At 49.9% G+C, this 16,802-nt stretch overlaps 1 protein-coding gene across 1 annotated transcript in view; it reads right to left on the bottom strand.

Moving 5' to 3' along the window:
* Window positions 1-16,476, bottom strand: part of IFFO1 (intermediate filament family orphan 1) — a 51,045-nt gene extending 34,569 nt beyond the window's left edge. Inside the window, exon 1 of the mRNA XM_060236913.1 lies at window positions 15,642-16,476. Coding sequence (XP_060092896.1) covers window positions 15,642-16,414 — 773 coding nt within the window. The 5' untranslated portion in view covers window positions 16,415-16,476. The remainder of the gene's footprint in view (window positions 1-15,641) is intronic.
* Between the last annotated feature and the right edge of the window lie 326 nt (window positions 16,477-16,802).

Raw genomic sequence — 16,802 nt, 5'->3', positions numbered from 1 at the left:
TTGTTATGAGGGCTGGATCTGGCATAAATGAGACCTTGTCTGGCCAGACCATGTGTGTGCCTATCTAAGATTAGGTAACAGAGATATAAACTTTATAAAGGAGACAAACACAAAGATTTTATTTTTTTTAACCTTAAAATAAAACATGCTTAAAACGTTAGCACTCGTCGGTCTTAAAGGTGCTTTCTTTGTATCTCTCCCATGGGATCCAGGGAACTGGGCAAAGGAAGCTCTGGTTCTTTCCCTCCTTCCCCAGAGGACCGGGAGGAGGAGGAGCCTCAGCTAATAAAAGGAAGAGAAGCTTGGCTCAGTAGCTCTGCTCTGCGATTGAGAGAGCCTGGCAAAGTATGCTCCGCCTCCCCCCCCCCTTCCTCCCCAAGGGAGGAACCTCAACCAATGGAGAAAATAAAGAGGTTTTGCTCTGTAGTTCTGATTGAGCAAGCTTTGCAAAGCAAGCTGTTATGCAGAAGGAAGCAAGGGAGAGGGAGAAGGAAGCAGATGACAGCCAGTTGCTCAGGGGCCTGATAAAAGTGCTCTGGGGGACTGATTCGGCCCCCGGGCCACATGTTTGACACCCACATTTTAAAGTGAATATATACCTCCACCCAGAGAGAAGTGGAAGGGTCTGATGGTGTCAGGTAACTAGAACTACATCAGGGACATTACCTCTTGTCTGATCTGCAGGAATTCTCAGGTGGACATTTGTTCTCTCCTCTAGACTTATCGTTCGGTGGTGGAAGTTGCCATCAAGTCATAGCTGACTTGGGGTTTTCAAGGCAAGAAACATTCAGATGTGCTTCTTCCATTGCCTTTCTCTGCCTAGTGACCCTGGGCTTCCTCAGTTGCCTCCCATTCAAACGCTAACCGATGCTTTCTCTAAGCCATGGAGTCTTGTGAGCAAAAATTCTACTTCATGAGCTACTGGCGTTAAAGTTGTGAGTGAACCATTTGTCCGCTGCATAAACTAGTTTGCTCTGGGGTGATCGGTTCTGAACGAAGACAAAAATGTGTGAGCCAGAGGCTAAAAAAACAGTGAGCTAGCTTACACAAACTCATCTTAGAGGGAACACTGGCACTAACCAGGCCCAACCCTGCGTAGATTTCGAGATCTGACTAGAACAAGCAAGCTTGGGCCTTCAGGTCAGGACAGCCCTATCTTTTACCACTGCATAAAATAAACGCCAGTTTAAAACAGTGATATAAAAGAAATTCACTGCCACAGGAGGTGGCGGCTGCTGCCAGCATAGACAGCTTCAAGAGGGGATTGGATAAACATATGGAGCAGAGGTCCATCAGTGGCTATTAGCCGCAGCATATTGTTGGAACTCTCTGTCGGGGGCAGTGATGCTCTGTATTCTTGGTGCTTGGGGGACACAGTGGGAGGGCTTCTAGTGTCCTGGCCACACTGATGGACATCTTCAAGGCAGCTGGGGGGTTTTTGGCCGCTGTATGACAGTGTGTTGGACTGGATGGGCCATTGGTCTGATCCAACATGGCTTCTCTTATATTCTTGTGCCATGGGTTGGTCTATAACACGGGGCAGTGATGCTCTGTATTCTTGGTGCTTGGGGGGAGGGGAACAGTGGGAGGGCTTCTAGTGTCCTGGCCCCACTGATGGACCTCCTGATGGCACCTGGGGTTTTTTGGCCACTGTGTGACACAGGGTTTGGATGGGCCACTGGCCAGTTCCAACATGGCTTCTCTTATGTTCTTAAGTCCTCCTTTTCCTCCTGCTCAGCTGCACTGCCATTTTGCCTTGCCTAATTTAAGTGGGATTTTTCCTCTAGCAAAGCCCATGCCAAGCAGCCTGTCTGGCAGAAGACTCAGCTTGCTCATCTCATTCACTGATTTAATTAAAAAAAATATTTTAATTGTAGCAAACTTCCTCCAAAATAGCCTGGTTTTAATCAGATGAAATCTGAACTTATTATAAACATGTCCGCAAGCCAAAATTTGGTTATCGATTTTTAAAGCTGGCTCCATGGCCAGCTATCAAAACATACATTTAATTAATTAACGCTGGTCCACAATCTTCTAATGTCGTATTTATAGTACGGGATCAAATGCACTGTCCTTTATCATGCATCACAAATATGAGATTAGAAGTCTGTGACTGCCGTTAATTTATCAACAACACTAGAGTAGAGGAACTGAGAGTCACTAACAGCACAATCCGGGGGGGGGGGTGTGTGGAAAGTCTTTTGTGAGCAGACGAGTCACTATGTGGGCGCAGGAAGGGTTTGCACCGACGTACGGCTGGTACCGCCACAGCAGAGGGGAGTTACGTGGGCAGGGGGCCACCCGAGGGCAGCAGCGCCTGAGGGCTGCGCCCGAGTGTAGGCAGAAGTGAGGCGGAGCAGGGTGTTCAGGTGGAAAAGGGGGTGGAGTTGGGGGCACGACCAGGCTTAGGCAGCTTTCTGAGCAGTTTGGCCCAGGACATGCCCCGCCCTCCAGAGGCACAACGTTATGCCGGCAAAAATAGTGGTGTGTCCCATAGGCACTCGTTGAAACCAAAAACAAAGGTCGCCTCCGCCACTGGAGCGGTGGGATTGCCTTGCCAATCTCCTTGTGCTTCAGGCTGACGAGCCCCCTCCCCAGCACCAAATCGAAGTCTCCCCCCTCCTAGAAATACTTCCGCTTTGGCCTTGCACAACTCAGTTGTTAGGAAGAGGAGCGCGTGGCGGGAAGTTCTGCCGGCGAGCTCTGGGCCATACAGACTTAGAGTGAGGAACAGGCAGGCACGTTGGTGATGGGTTTTGAACTGCGCAGTTGCTTTAACAGTATCTTTGACTTGTGAGGGGGAGAGAGAGGTCTCTCCCCTGGGGCTAACGGCTCTTGTTTCCAGGTCTCCACAGGTTCCGGGCTCCCAGAGGCTCTGCATGCCAGGACTGCTGCCCATGGCTGGGTAAGTTCCACTGTCCACCCTCCCAGCCTTCCCCTCCCCTCGCTTTCAACCACTTGGTGCGCGAGCGTCTCCAGCACTTGAACCAGGCAGTGGGCTCCGGCAGGGGGCATTTGCTGACCCTGCTCCCCTGTGCTGCCGCCTGCTCCCTTCCCTTCGTCTGCCCTCTGCCACATTCCCAACCCCTGGCAGGGCACAGTGTGTGTGTGTGTGGCAGCTACCCTGTTGCGGGGAGGTGGGTCAGAGACTGTCCCTTTAAGGGAGCATCCAGCTGAAACGCAGCCTACTCTTCCAGCTCTGCAGGTGCTCTTGATCTCTATCTCCGTTTTGCAGGTGGGACTCCAACACAGAGGCTTCCATGTGTGTCGCTCCATGGCTCCCCCACTCCCTCAGCTGTTTCTGCCCGCTGCTCTGAATGGAACCCCGCCCATGGCGAGACAGCCCAGCACGCACCAGGGAGACTGTTGAAAGTGAGCTGTGCCCTCTGTTGTCTCTCCTGCTTGGCATCTGTGCCACGTTCCCTGGGCAACTCCCCTCCCCGTCAGTGGCCTCTCCGAGGGAATGCCTAGGCGAGTGGGCAGACTTGGTTTTTTTTGGAGGGGAGAATCGTCTATGAGCCGCCATGCTGCCCCCCCGCGTGTCTGGACAGGGGAGGGGAGTGCCACCCCTCAGCCTGCCCAGGATGACAGCCTACCCGACCCCACAGGGCTGTTGAGCGCAGGGCACTAAGGGGGGGCTGATGAAGTGTGCAGGGCACTAAGGGGGGCTGATGAAGTGAACTCAAGAGTTCCGCGGCTGATGCATTCGCACTCTGAGTTCTGTGGCTCCTGGAAGAGGTGTTCCGTACACATGGCAGGGGGCGTCAGGGCAACACAGGGGGTCTCTGGGTGGGGGGGTGTCTGCTGCTAGGCTGCTCACTCCCAGACACACATTCCAGCCACTATCTATGACAGCACTTGGCACTTTCTGCTTGCCTGCTTGCCATTGGCAGAGTCTCTGACAGCGGGACAGTGTGAGGGGATTGATGGCTTATCCGTGGTCCTGTGCAGGCCTGTCTCACCCCCACCCCCACCCCCGCCTCGCCACCAAGCCAGGCTTCTCATGCGCACATGCCCAGCCTCACTCCTGTTCCTTCTCCGTGTTGGTGGGCCGTCTCTCCTTTGCCTGTGATGGTCTGCCCATCACTGGCTCCGATCTCAGTTTGGGGGTGGGTTGGGGATGGCTATCAGCCCCTCTGGGGCCACCTCTCCCTATCCCTGTCATGAGCCGCGGCGCATGCGCCAGGACTGGCCAATGGGGGTGGGTGGGCTGTCCTTCCCCTCCGGCTGCCTACACCTCCCTTGCATGCCTACACCAGCAGCGTTGCCATGGCAACCATCTCCCTCGCGGCAAGCTACGCCTTTCCCCTCCCCATGCTCCAGCATGCCGAAGTCCTCAGGAAGTCTACCAGCAGCGCGGCAGCTATGCCATGGCCGGCCGCCATGTATGTCTGGATTGGGCTGTAATGGTACTGGGATCCTACCAACAAACTGCCCATCGGTATAATGGAAGAACATAAGAGAAGCCATGTTGGATCAGGCCAATGGCCGATCCAGTCCAATACTCTGTGTCACACAGTGGTCAAAAAACCCAGGCACCATCAGGAGGTCTATTAATGGGGCCAGGATACTAGAAGCACCCCCCCCCCCAAGCACCAAGAATACAGAGCATCACTGCCCCAGACAGAAAGTCCAACAATACACTATGGCTAATAGCCACTGATGGACCTCTGCTCCGCATGTTTATCCAATCCCCTCTTGAAGCTGTCTATGCTTGCAGCTGCCACCACCTCCTGTGGCAGTGAATTCCATGTGTTAATCACCCTTTGGGTGAAGAAGGACTTCCTTTTATCAGTTCTAACCCAACTGCTCTGCTCCACAATTTCATTTCAGAAATTTCAGAAGGGCTATGCAAAGGGTTGACAGCTCTGGGGTGGGGAACATTTGGAGATTTTGGGGGAGGTGGAGTCTGGGGTTTGGAGAGGGACCCCAGCAAGGTATAATGCCATAGAGTTCATCCCCCTTAGCAACCATTTTCTCCAGGGGAACTGATCTCTGTAGTCTGGAGATCAACTGTAAGCAGGGCTTGTTTTTAGCAGGAATACACAGGAATGCAGTTCCGGCTAGTCTGGCATCAGGGGGTGTGGCCTAATATGCAAATGAGTTCCTGCTGGGTTATTTCTACAAAAAGCCCTGTGTTAAACAATGGCGCCATCAGGGTGTGTGTGGCCTATTATGTAAATGAGTTCCTGCTGGGCTTTTTCTACAAAAAAGGCCCTGACTGTAAGAGTGGGTCATCTCCAAGTGCCACCTGGAGGTCAACAACCCTACGTGTGCAGGAAGGAGGGCACCCGTGCCCCCTCCTCAATGCACTTACACAGAAGGAAATAAATGGGCAGACTCAGGAACGTCAGGGGATCTTTCAGGGGTGGATAACAATTTGCTTCCTGATCAAGGTGACCCCAGCCTCAAGAGATTCAAGCGCATTTTCATCCTTCCTTCCTTTTCTTGACCTTTGCAGGAGGAATATCAGGAACCTGCTTTCCTACGGAAAGATGGGACACAGAACTGTGATGTCTCCCATCCTTCCCTCTCTTAAATCCTCCGGCCCACGGGCCGTCCAGCTCAGAGTCTGCTCCGAGCTTCACTTTCTTGCCTTGTCAGCTGCCGAAAGAACTAACAAGGGAGCCGGACAGCTGCAGGTTTCTAGAATCAGACAGGAAAACCTGGCGCCTCCCTTTCCCCGTCTCCTTGCTTTGCCTCCTTTTCTCTCCTGACCCAGCTTCTCAAGCTCATCTGCAATGCACCATTCCCTCCCCACGAACAGGCCTTCCCCGCCACTTCCCTTCCACCCCCTCCTTCTCCAGGGCAGGCCAGACAACCAAACAGTACCAGAGCGAACAGTTTCCCCTGTGTGATCCTTCCTGTCTCTCCAAGCTCACACCTTGACTACTGAAGGAACTTCAGTTTGTGGGCTTCCTTGCTGGACATCCAAGGATGCAGCAAAACAAACCCCCAAAGAATCCAAGCAGCTGAAGATGTAACCCTCCGGGCATCATTCTCAAACCTTAAAGAATGTAGACTCTACTAGGAATGTAGTCCCTACATGCTATGCACAGCAGTCCCTTTCCCTTTATCTTCCTGAACTATTCTGTTATAACAATTCCCTCTGCTTCAGAGGGCTAGTTTTTGGGGTCAGCAATAACAGCGCTCACTTCATACATACATGTATGTTGAAATCCCCTAGCACAACAGTTATCCAGAGCACCAAGCTTGCACACACACAATGTACCGGAATGCAATTCCCAGATACGCTAATGATAAATAGGATGCAAGAATTTCTTTGCTAGATGGACTCCATTCTGTTACCAAATGAATGCCTCAGGAAAGCTTGCAAGTATTTAACCACTCTGGTATTTATCATGTGCGCACTCAGCTCCACTAAGAAGGAATGTGAGATAAAAGAGTAAGTCTTATTGACAATAAAGGCTTAAACTGGTTTCCTAGTTCTTTTTCTCCAGGGAATTATGGTTATTGTACTTCCGCTAGGAGGTACCAGGGCATTGAATATCTCCAGTCGAATTCTCGGTACCCTCAAAATGTCGTTCTTATGTTTTACAGAGCAAAGCTATTACATTTTCCCATTGGTTTTAAAGTAATGTCGATTCAGGTCTTGTATCAGAGGACGGGAAAGAAACTGCTCTCTTCATTATTTCTGAAGTATTAAGGAAATGAATTAAGTACCAAGAAGGTCAAGCTTTCAGAATTTAAAGATTAAATTTTATCATGGAGTTTTCCCTGGATTTGACACAGTTTAAGGCAGAGATGTGAACAAGAAACTTTTCCAATGGAAAGTGCTCCATTTCTTAAAATGTCTTATTCCATAAAATGAACAGCAATTTAAGGGTGCCATGACCAACTGAGTATTAGGCAACCTGACAGTTTCAAGACTGTCATTTAGGCTCCCCCCCCCCCCAAATGACTGTCCCAAGGAACTATGTGAAGAACATGTAGGTTTTATTTATTCGCAAATGGGAAGGGGGATAAAAACCACAAATATATATCATAATCCTTTTCTTTACAGTGTTTAAAATACTGATAAGGGATAAACACTGATATTAGATTAAGGATCATTCACTTTTCATTAACTGTTCAGTAAACCTAAAATGTAAATTTGACAAAGATGGACTAACCAATATACTAATATGTAACTTCCTTTGTAACTTTGTTTGAATGTTGGTTTATGGATACATATGCTGATCTCACACACTAATTGTTTGTAATGTTTGGAATGAAACCCCTTATGTTTATTATATTTGTCAGTTAAGTTTTAAAAATTCAAAAAATGTAAATTGGAACAAAAAATAAAGATCTGTAGAGATATCAGAAAAAAATCTTTTTTTTTCAAATCCAAGGTATGAAAGCATCTGATTGGTTTTGATTCAAAGCTAAAAGTATTATCTTATGTATAGGAGGGAAGGTGATTGAAAACACCAATCTTATATGGAACTAAAAAGTAATGCAAGAGATCTCACTGACTTCATTTTTGATGGGTGGACAAACCATGCACAGTTCTTTGGGTGTGCTTAAACTTTCATCATCAATGTTCTGTGCCTTTGGGTTTTCTTTCTTAAACAATTTAAGGGAAGAACAGGCTACAGCTACAGTCTATCCAACTATGTATGCCAATAAAATTGTTTTCACAAAAAGCTTTGAGTTTGTTTCAATATAACATTTTGTTCACGCGTGATTCATTTTTACCTCCTCAGAAACTTCGGTTCAAGTATTTGTGGCCACTGGCCTAAGAAATTAGCATCGGGCGCTTTTAAAATTTGTTTACAAAATGAAAGTCAGGATAAACATGCCAAATCAAACCATGCTGTATTTAGGGCGCCAGATAATCTTCCAAACCATGTTTCAAGCCTAATGTTTCTGGCAAACCAGAAAAAGTAAGGTTAGGGAGATGGACCCAATGTCCTGTTGAAGTTTGTTCAAATCCCCAACTTGTTGCGTGGAAGAAGTCTGCAGTGCCTCCTCTCTGCTTCCTCCACTTTGCAAAACTTTCAGTTTTGAAAACTGAAACACTTTCTGGAATTTTCCAAACTCCACATTACTGTCTCCATATGGACTCCATTTTCTTTTAGGGCAGTGCAACTGAGGGGTTCATGAGAAGGAAACAAAACTGAAAAGAGGGAGAAGCCATAATTCAGCTAGAGAGAGGCGCATTTAGAGTAACTTCATTCCCTGAAATTGTGATGAGGAAACAGACAAGACATATGCTAAACACAAAGAGTCCTTTACGCACATCCTCTCACAGGTTACATGCTGGATTCACACAGAACAAATGAGAAACATGTGTCTGGAATGTCCACATGCCCTGTTTACCTCAGAGTTCTCAACTATTTTACTAGTTCAGTTCATGTGCTTTTAATGACTGGCTGGAACACAGAAATAAAGCAGCTGAAGATTTATCTGTTTCTTTTTCTCTGTACAAACAAAAGCTTTATCTGCTAACTTTCTACAAGCATGGAAGGAAGCCACAATCCATGAAATACCTTTTATTTGGACTAACCAACATTGTACAAACCTGTATGTGAAGACAGATTCAGGTGGCTAGCCGTGTTGGTCTGAACTGAAGGAACAGAACACACTTTGAGTTCAGTGGCACCTTTAAGACCAACAAAGTTTTATTCAAGGTATAAGCTTTTGTGTCCATGCCCACAAAATCTTATTCTTTGGTCTTTAAAGGTGCTACTGGACTCAAACTTTGTTGTATGTGAAGAGTTCACCAGAACTCTTCATCAGGCTGGATATTACAAAATAAATGGGGCTAGGAAGGGGGGAAAATATTTCCCCCCAATCCATTATTTTATGCCTAGTGTCAGTGGGCAAACAAATATTAAAGCAGTGCCACTGGTGTCAGGTTATACCCTGGGGAGGGACGGTGGCTCAATGGTAGAGCATCTGCTTGGGAAGCAGAAGGTCCTAGGTTCAATCCCTGGCATCTCCAAAAAAGGGTCCAGGCAAATAGGTGTGAAAAAACTCAGCTTGAGACCCTGGAGAGCCGCTGCCAGTCTGAGAAGACAATACTGACTTTGATGGACCAAGTGTCTGATTCAGTATAAGGCAGCTTCATATGTTCATACCCTAGTTCCTATCAGCAAGGGAAAAAACCAAACTGATGTGTCTCCACTGAAATCACAAAGGGCAGCAGTTTTCCCCGTCTTTCTCTGAAATTTTATCATTTTATTTTATTTACTCAAGCAAGGTTCACAGGGCAAGTGCATAGGAGTTTTTGTAGTCATTTGTATTAACTATTCTGTAGATAAATTCGCACAAGGTGTAAAGTCAGTGAAAGCCAAACTGGGTAGCTTCACCTCAAGTTACAGATAAATTCCCATAGGTACAGAGGCACAAGGCTGGAGTTAAAAAAAAAGTTTCCCCAAAAAAGAATCCGCCTTGCAGGTTCTGTTGAGCAAAATGTCTCCTCAGGGGACATCTATTTGTAAAGTGATATGTTGATTCCCTTCCTCAGGTACCAAAAGATCTTGCATTCTGGTATGTGAAGCAATGGGAAGAGGGGTTAATTACAAAATACAAGCAGAGCATCAAATGAGGGGAGAATTTGGAAAGCACAAAGAAGTGATAGAGGCAGATTGGGAGCAGAAATTAGAACTGCAGGCTGGAATTTGAGAGATGTGGGTTTGAGTCCTCCTTCTGCCCAGGGCTTTTTTGGTAGAAAAAGCCAAGCAGGAACTCATTTGCATGTTAGGCCACACCCCCTGACATCATAATTGTTCCACACAGGGCTTTTTGGTAGAAGAGGCCCAGCATGAACTTATTTGCATATCAAGCCACACCCCCTGATGCCAAGCCAGCCAGACCTGCATTCCTGCTAAAAAAAAGGCCCTGCTTCTGCCCCAAGGGACACTGGGTGACCTTGGTCCACTCACCTTCTCTCAGACTAACCTACATCACAGAATAAAATGAGGAAAGGAGACGCTTGGTGTGTGCCCTGAAAGAATAAGGATGGGATCAAAATGAACTGGATAGGCGGGGGGGGAGGCCTTGATCCATTCCCGATCCACCTTTTTCCAGTAACCTACCTACACACACACACACACCCCAAGGTTACACAAGCCAGCAAGGGGAAACACAATTGGAGCAGCTTTCAGAACAAAAAGCAGCCTCCACCACCCATTCTGGTTCTTTGCTCCAAATTCTGTTCTCTTGGAGACACACAAAGCTGCATTCTACCGAATCAGGCCACCAGTCGATCCGAGTCAGTCTCCTCTCCTCTGGCAGGCAGCCATTCTCCAGGGTCCTGAGCAGGGGTCCTTCACATCAGTGAAGTGATGTGACATCACCTAGCTAGAGATGCTGGGGACTGAAGCAAGGACCTTCTGCATGCAAAGCAGTTGCCATATCCCTCTGACCCTTCTTACACGCATGCACGCCTCAGATTCAGCAGGAACTCACAGAAGCACAGCTCCTGAATCTTTCTGACACTTCCCTCTCTTCCTCCCCATCTACCTTGTCCATTGAAAAATAGGTGCAACTGCATAACAATCCTTGGATTAGGAGAGCGGGCAGCCAGCCAGCCACCAGGGGCTGGAATGAGCAGCCCTCATTAATCCCTGGAGAAGCCCTTGCCACCCTTTTCCCACTTCTTATATGATTTTGGGTGGCGGGTGGCTTGCTGGCCTTTTGACTGGGGGGGTGGCCTAAGAGAGCCCCAGGCGAGTGAGGCCTGCTTGGGCTGGCTGGATCTCTAGCCAGCCGAAGCAGGCCTCGCTCACCCGGGGCACTCCTTTCTTGCATTGGGTTGCAGGATGGCATATGCTAATGAGTTATGCTAATGAGCTCTGCCACCTATTTTTCTACCCCGCTTCGGTAGACCGAATGAAATAAAATAAATAAAATGAAATAAAATAAATAAATCGAATGAAATAAAATAAATAAAAATAAATAAACAAAATGACCCCTGCACACATGTGTGTGCATAAATGAAGAGTTACCTTTCCGAAAAGGAAAGGAAAGGAAAGGAAAGGAAAGGAAAGGAAAGGAAAGGAAAGGAAAGGAAAGGAAAGGAAAGGAAAGGAAAGGAAAGGAAAGGAAAGGTCCCCTGTGCAAGCACCAGTCGTTTCTGACTTTGAGGTGACGTTGCTTTCACAAAGTTTTCACAGCAGACTTTTTACGGGGTGGTTTGCCATTGTCTTCCCCAGTCTTTTATACTTTCCCCCCAGCAAGCTGGGTACTCATTTTACCGACCTCGGAAGGATGAAAGGCTGAGTCAACCTTGGGCCGGCAACCTGAATCCAGCTTCCGCTGGAATCAAACTCAGGTCGTGAGCAGAGAGTTCAGACTACAGTACTGCAGTACTGCTGCTTTACCACTCTGTGCCACGGGGCCTTAACAGTTAACAGGTAACAGTTATTTGCTCTGCCTAAGCCAATCAAAACTGGCCACTGGCAAAGCTCTCTGAATTATGTCACACAGCCTCAGGGGGTAGGGCGTGGCTCCATCCCAACAAAGTCCCATCTTGCTATGCCAGGAAGGAGCATCCATCCACCTCTCACTTATCTTCTCTGAGAAAAGGGAGGAGGGGAGAAGTGCTTTATTGGCTTTCTCTGCAACAGGAGACAGGCTATCATTATAACAGACAGGAAGATTAAATATTAACGCCAATCAATGAAGAGCGATCAGATTTGGAACACCAATCCTGCAAACATATACCAGATCAACAGGATTGTGACCAGAATTTTCTAGTTTCTGGATTTGCAATTTGCTAGAGTGCACATCTATGTGGAGGGCAGTTCTCGTTCAGAGAGGCATATAATCTGCACTTACTGTTTGAAAAAAATTCTGCACTCAGATAACCCGACCTTGGTATTAGAGATGAATTATGCAAAGTCAGACTACCTGTGCCAATTAAGAATGTTTGCATCTCTTTCCCTGTATCGCACAGGCTATGGCTGCTTCCACGAATATGAACACAAGAGTTCTGCTGGATCAGAACCAAAGCCCATCTAGCTCAGTGTCATGTTTCCAATGGCAGGTGGCTTCTGGGAAACCCATACATTGGCCAGGAAGGAAGGAAGGAAGGAAGGAAGGAAGGAAGGAAGGAAGGAAGGAAGGAAGGAAGGAAGGAAGGAAAATAGATGGGGGAGGGAGAGGTGGAAGGAAAGCAACTTTGACTTCAAATGCATTCTCCAAGTTGGCTGGTGCTGACTGGCTCGCTTGGATAAATGATATAAAGGAACAAATGCCTCCTCCAAGTTGGCTGGTGGGGGGGGGGGGGGCTTTGAGAGCCACACCATGTGTTTGAAAGAGACACGTGGCTCCTGAGCCACAGTTTGGTCGCCCCTGCTTAAGACCAACCACAACAACACAAAAACAGTCCTCCAACACCCTTCCTTCAGCTTGCTTCATGCATTCGGTTGTTCTTAAGAAAAGGCTTTTTGGTTTTCATCAGGTCGGCACGGTTGCCTATAGCCCCTGTCTACTATGGATCTGTGGGTGCCTCTGTGCATCACAGGCAAAGTAGGAACTGCTACAACAGCACAAGTGACCATCATATGTGCATCCCGCACTCCTTCAAGTATCACCTTTGCCCGTTACCCAAACACCACAAAAAGATGAGGATGCTCAAGTCTCTGTTTCACCTAAAGCCCTCTCTGCCACCAGAGCCTTCAAGTCAGTAACCGTTCTTCACTTGCACATTTTTTGCTTTGAAGGATGCCCCATCAGACAGATCTCTTGCTTTTTTAACTCAGATCTGCAGCAGCCTCTTCGTGCCCCATACCATCCTTTGTTTTAAAGCCCTTTTCCAGGCTCCAAATGTATATTATTTTGCACCCTCAGTTAGGGTGGAAAATAGCAATAGACCAACCCCAGTGGCATTTAGAAGAGAGCAGGGCTTTTTTTGTAGCAGCAGCTCCTTTGCATATTAGGCCACACACCCCTGATGCAGCCAATCCAAGAACTTACAAGTTTCTTAGTACAGGGCCTACTGTAAGCTCTTGGGAGGATTGGCTACATCAGGGGTGTGTGGCCTAATATGCAAAGGAGTTCCTGCTACAAAAAAAGCCCTGGAAGAGAGCATCTCTTTGGACCAGAATCCCACCCCTATGCCCACTCTGCAAAATGCAGCCAGAGCCCTGGTATGTTTAAATGGCCTGGAATTTCACAGGCACAGCAGATCTTCCTCTCTCACCCCCACGTTCAGGTGTTCTTCCCAAAACTCTTTCTCCTCCCACCTCCGCCATGAAGCCGTTGCCACCCTTGTGATTTCAGAAGGGGAGGGAGGGCCTGCCTCTTCCCAGCCATTTTTCTTACTCGAAATTGCTCTCCCAAGCTGCAACAGAAGAGCAGGCGGTGGCAGTGCTGTCAAATCACAGCCGACTTCTGGTGACCCTGCAGGGCTTTCAAGGTGAGAAACATTCAGAGGTGGTCTGTTATTGCTGTGCAGCAACGCTGGCCTTCCTTGGTGGTCTGCCATCTAAACGCTAACCAGGGTCAACCCAGCTTAGCTCCTGAGATCCAGCTAGCCAGGGCCACACAGGTGAGGTACCTTGACAGGCACAAACCTGTATTTTCTTCCCCCCCCTCCCCCGGCACCATCCCTAGCAAAAGAGCAGCAGGGAGGACGATTTTAGGTCAAAATGGAGAAGAAGTTATGCAGCCACTTTTGCATTGTTAAAACGCTCTGCTTTTGATGAAGATACATTGTGGGGGGGAATCATAGAGTTGATAGGGACCTCCAGGGTCATCTAGTCCAACCCCCTGCACAATACAGGAAACTCACAAATACCTCCCCCTAAATTCACAGGATCTTCATTGCTGTCAGATGGGAAAGAGACTTAAGGGTGTGTGCAGCATTGTATCAGGCTGGCCCCTTCGCCTTTATTCTCTGGTGGAACACACATGCATAACTGTGTTTGAGGAAGGAAGGAAGGAAGGAAGGAAGGAAGGAAGGAAGGAAGGAAGGAAGGAAGGAAGGAAGGAAGGAAGGAGGGAAGGAGGGAAGGAAGGAAGGAAGGAAGGAAGGAAGGAAGGAAGGAAGGAAGGAAAGAAGAGAGAAAGAGAGAGAAAGAGAGAGAGAGAAAGAAAGAAAGAAAGAAAGAAAGAAAGAAAGAAAGAAAGAAAGAAAGAAAGAAAGAAAGAAAGAAAGAAAGAAAGAAAGAAAGAAAGAAAGAAAGAAAGAAAGAAAGAAAGAAAGAAAGAAAGAACACAGCAGATTTAGGATGACTTCAAGAGGTTTCCAAGGCAGGAAGCAAAAGGGGTTTGGCGTTGCCAGCCTCTGTACAGAGACACTGGTATTGCTTGGTGGTCTCTCATCCAAACACTAGCTAGAACTGACCCTGCTTATCTTCCGAGATCTGATGAGATCAGCCTAGACTGGGGCTACCCAGGTCAGGACTAATCATGTTTACCCATCTCTTTTTGTTCCTCTTTCTCTCTCCTTTTCTTCCCGTTTGGTTTGTTGCTCTCCCATCTCCCTGCAACTATCTAAATATAGACTGGGCAGGGCCCAGGCTTTTGCCAATGGAAACAAGCAAAGGCGTTGAGAAGTAAAGCCAGGAAAGGTGCCATATAAAGCAATACACATACAGCAAAGCAGATGCCACTTTGGTGCCTCAGCACCTTCCTAAATCCGATCAGCACCTGCCACGGAACTCACTTGCTGCCGCCCTAAGCGAGATGGTGGCAAAGGCTTTGGAACAAATAAGCAGATTTAGGTGGGCACCTTTGGAAAACAGAGCGAATGGAAACGAGAGCTCAGGTTCTTGGACAGGCTACCAGTTCCATCAGAGGGCATTTCACTGTTCTGCAGTTTTCTTCCTCCACCCCCAAAGCCTGCAAAAAGGGTACTGTGACTTACACAATGTTTGGAGAATGATGAATTCAAGAGGCTGAAAAGCAGAACCAGAGCTCCAAGATGATGCTGGGAGGGGACGGGGGGGGGGGGGAAGAGATTGCTCTAATTCCATGAATGGGAGGGGGCAGATGTGCCCTTTTAAGAGCAGGACTTAATTGCTTCCCAACTTGCACTTTTAAACGGGACAGAATTCTGCAGGCTAGGCTATTCCTGATGGCAGAATGAAAGGACACAAGTGTGCCATCTGTGAGGTGAGGCAGTTAACTCCTTGGGGGTACCAAACTGCCCCATCAATTACCTCCAAGGGCCCATTTCTCCCTCTTTTATGGGGGGAAGGGTTACATTACACAGGACCCAAAGGATCTCCTTGGGTGGGGTTGCCACATCCCACCACCATCGGAGGGGAATGGAACAAAGTTGGAGTCCAGTAGCACCTTTAAGACCAACCAAGATTTGTTCATAACGGACTTTGGGTTGCCAGATCCAGGTGGGGAAACTCCTGGAGATTTGGGGATGGAGCCTGGGGAGGACAGAGGGCTCAGTGGAGTACAGTGCCACAGAATCTATCCCCCAAAGCATCCATTTTCTCCAAGGGAACTGATCTCTGCTTTTGGCACTAGGGTCCTTGGAGATTAGCTGTCATTCCGGGGGATCCCCAGGTCCCACCTGGAGGCTGGCACCCGATTGTCGCCAGGGCTCTTGACACACATAGCACTCCCTCGGACCACTAGAAAGGTCGCTTGGAGCCCCGACAGAGGAAAAGAGAGCCGGGTATTCCGGCTGCGTCACCCCCTCCGTAGCCGTCCCCGTCGAGGCTCACCTGCGCTTATACTCGTCCCGTTCCCTCTTCACCTTGGCCAGGACGTTGTAGAGCGCCCGGATCTCGGGCGTGATGGTGTCTATCTGCACGCCCACGCCGTCGGGGTGGACCCAGGAGACGCCGGGCCCTTGCACCAGGGTGGTCTCCAGGCCGGGCCCCAGCCGTCGAGCCTGCGAGAAGGACCAGATGGTGCCGGGCAAGAAGCGCGAGGAGGCCGAGAAGGCGCCGCCGGGCAAGGAAGCGGCTGCGGCCGAGGTAGGCGTCAGCGGGGCTCCCGGCGGGTGGCAACTGGGGGAGCTGGGCCCCCTGGACGGCGCGCAACCGAAGCCCACCGGCCGGGCGCCGCTAGTGGCGGTCAGCGCCAAGCCCAGAGGGCGGATAGGGCTAACGAAGCCGGTCTGGACGGCCTGGTCGCGCCGCTGCCCGCCGCCCCGTCGGGGCCCGCCTTCGTTGAGGGCCTGCTGGAGCTGCTTCTCCAGCTGCCGGTTGCGGCGCTCCAGCTCGTGGACCTTGGCCAGGAAGCATCGGAAGCGCAGGTTGAGGGTCTTGAGCACGTTGATGTTGGAGCCCAGGTCGTTGCGCAGCGCCATGGCGGCCGGGGGCGCCGCCGCGAAGGGGGCCCCGCTGCCGCTCAGGGAAGCCGGCGGGGCCAGCTCCCCGTCCGGGAAATCGAAGGCGAAGAGCGGCGGCGGCGGCGGCTGCTCCGCGGCGCCCCCCAGGCCCGCCTGCTCCTGCGGCAGCAGAAAGAGGTTGGGGCCGAATAAGGGGTTCATGGCTGCGGCCGCCGGCCAGGCGCTGCGGCGGCGGGGAGGCCGGGGGAAGCGGCAGGGGGGTGGGGAGAGGCAGCGCGCCGAGCCAATCGCCGCCTCGGGCTCCAGGCCGGCTGGCGAAGAAGGGGCGGGCTCCGGCGAGCCGAGGCGGGGGGGGGAGGCGGCCTGTGTGCAGCCGCAGAAGGGGAGGCGCTTGGGCGGGAGGGCTGCAGCAGGCAGGAGAGGATGCGGCGTCTCCAAGCCCGGCCGGGGAGGGATGCGCGCCTGCACGTCTCCAAAGGGGAGCCGAGGACGCGCGGCGGGGGCCAGGAGGGCGCCCCCCACAGGGAGCCGGCCTGCGTCCGCCGGGTGGATTCAAGCCTCCTGCCTTCCCCCGCGGACGACTGGGCTG

Source organism: Heteronotia binoei, chromosome 4, assembly GCF_032191835.1.
Source record: "Heteronotia binoei isolate CCM8104 ecotype False Entrance Well chromosome 4, APGP_CSIRO_Hbin_v1, whole genome shotgun sequence".
In the NCBI taxonomy this organism is placed as follows: domain Eukaryota; kingdom Metazoa; phylum Chordata; class Lepidosauria; order Squamata; family Gekkonidae; genus Heteronotia; species Heteronotia binoei.
The sequence above is the reverse complement of the archived record's forward strand: the minus strand, read 5'-3'. Positions and strand labels throughout refer to the sequence as shown.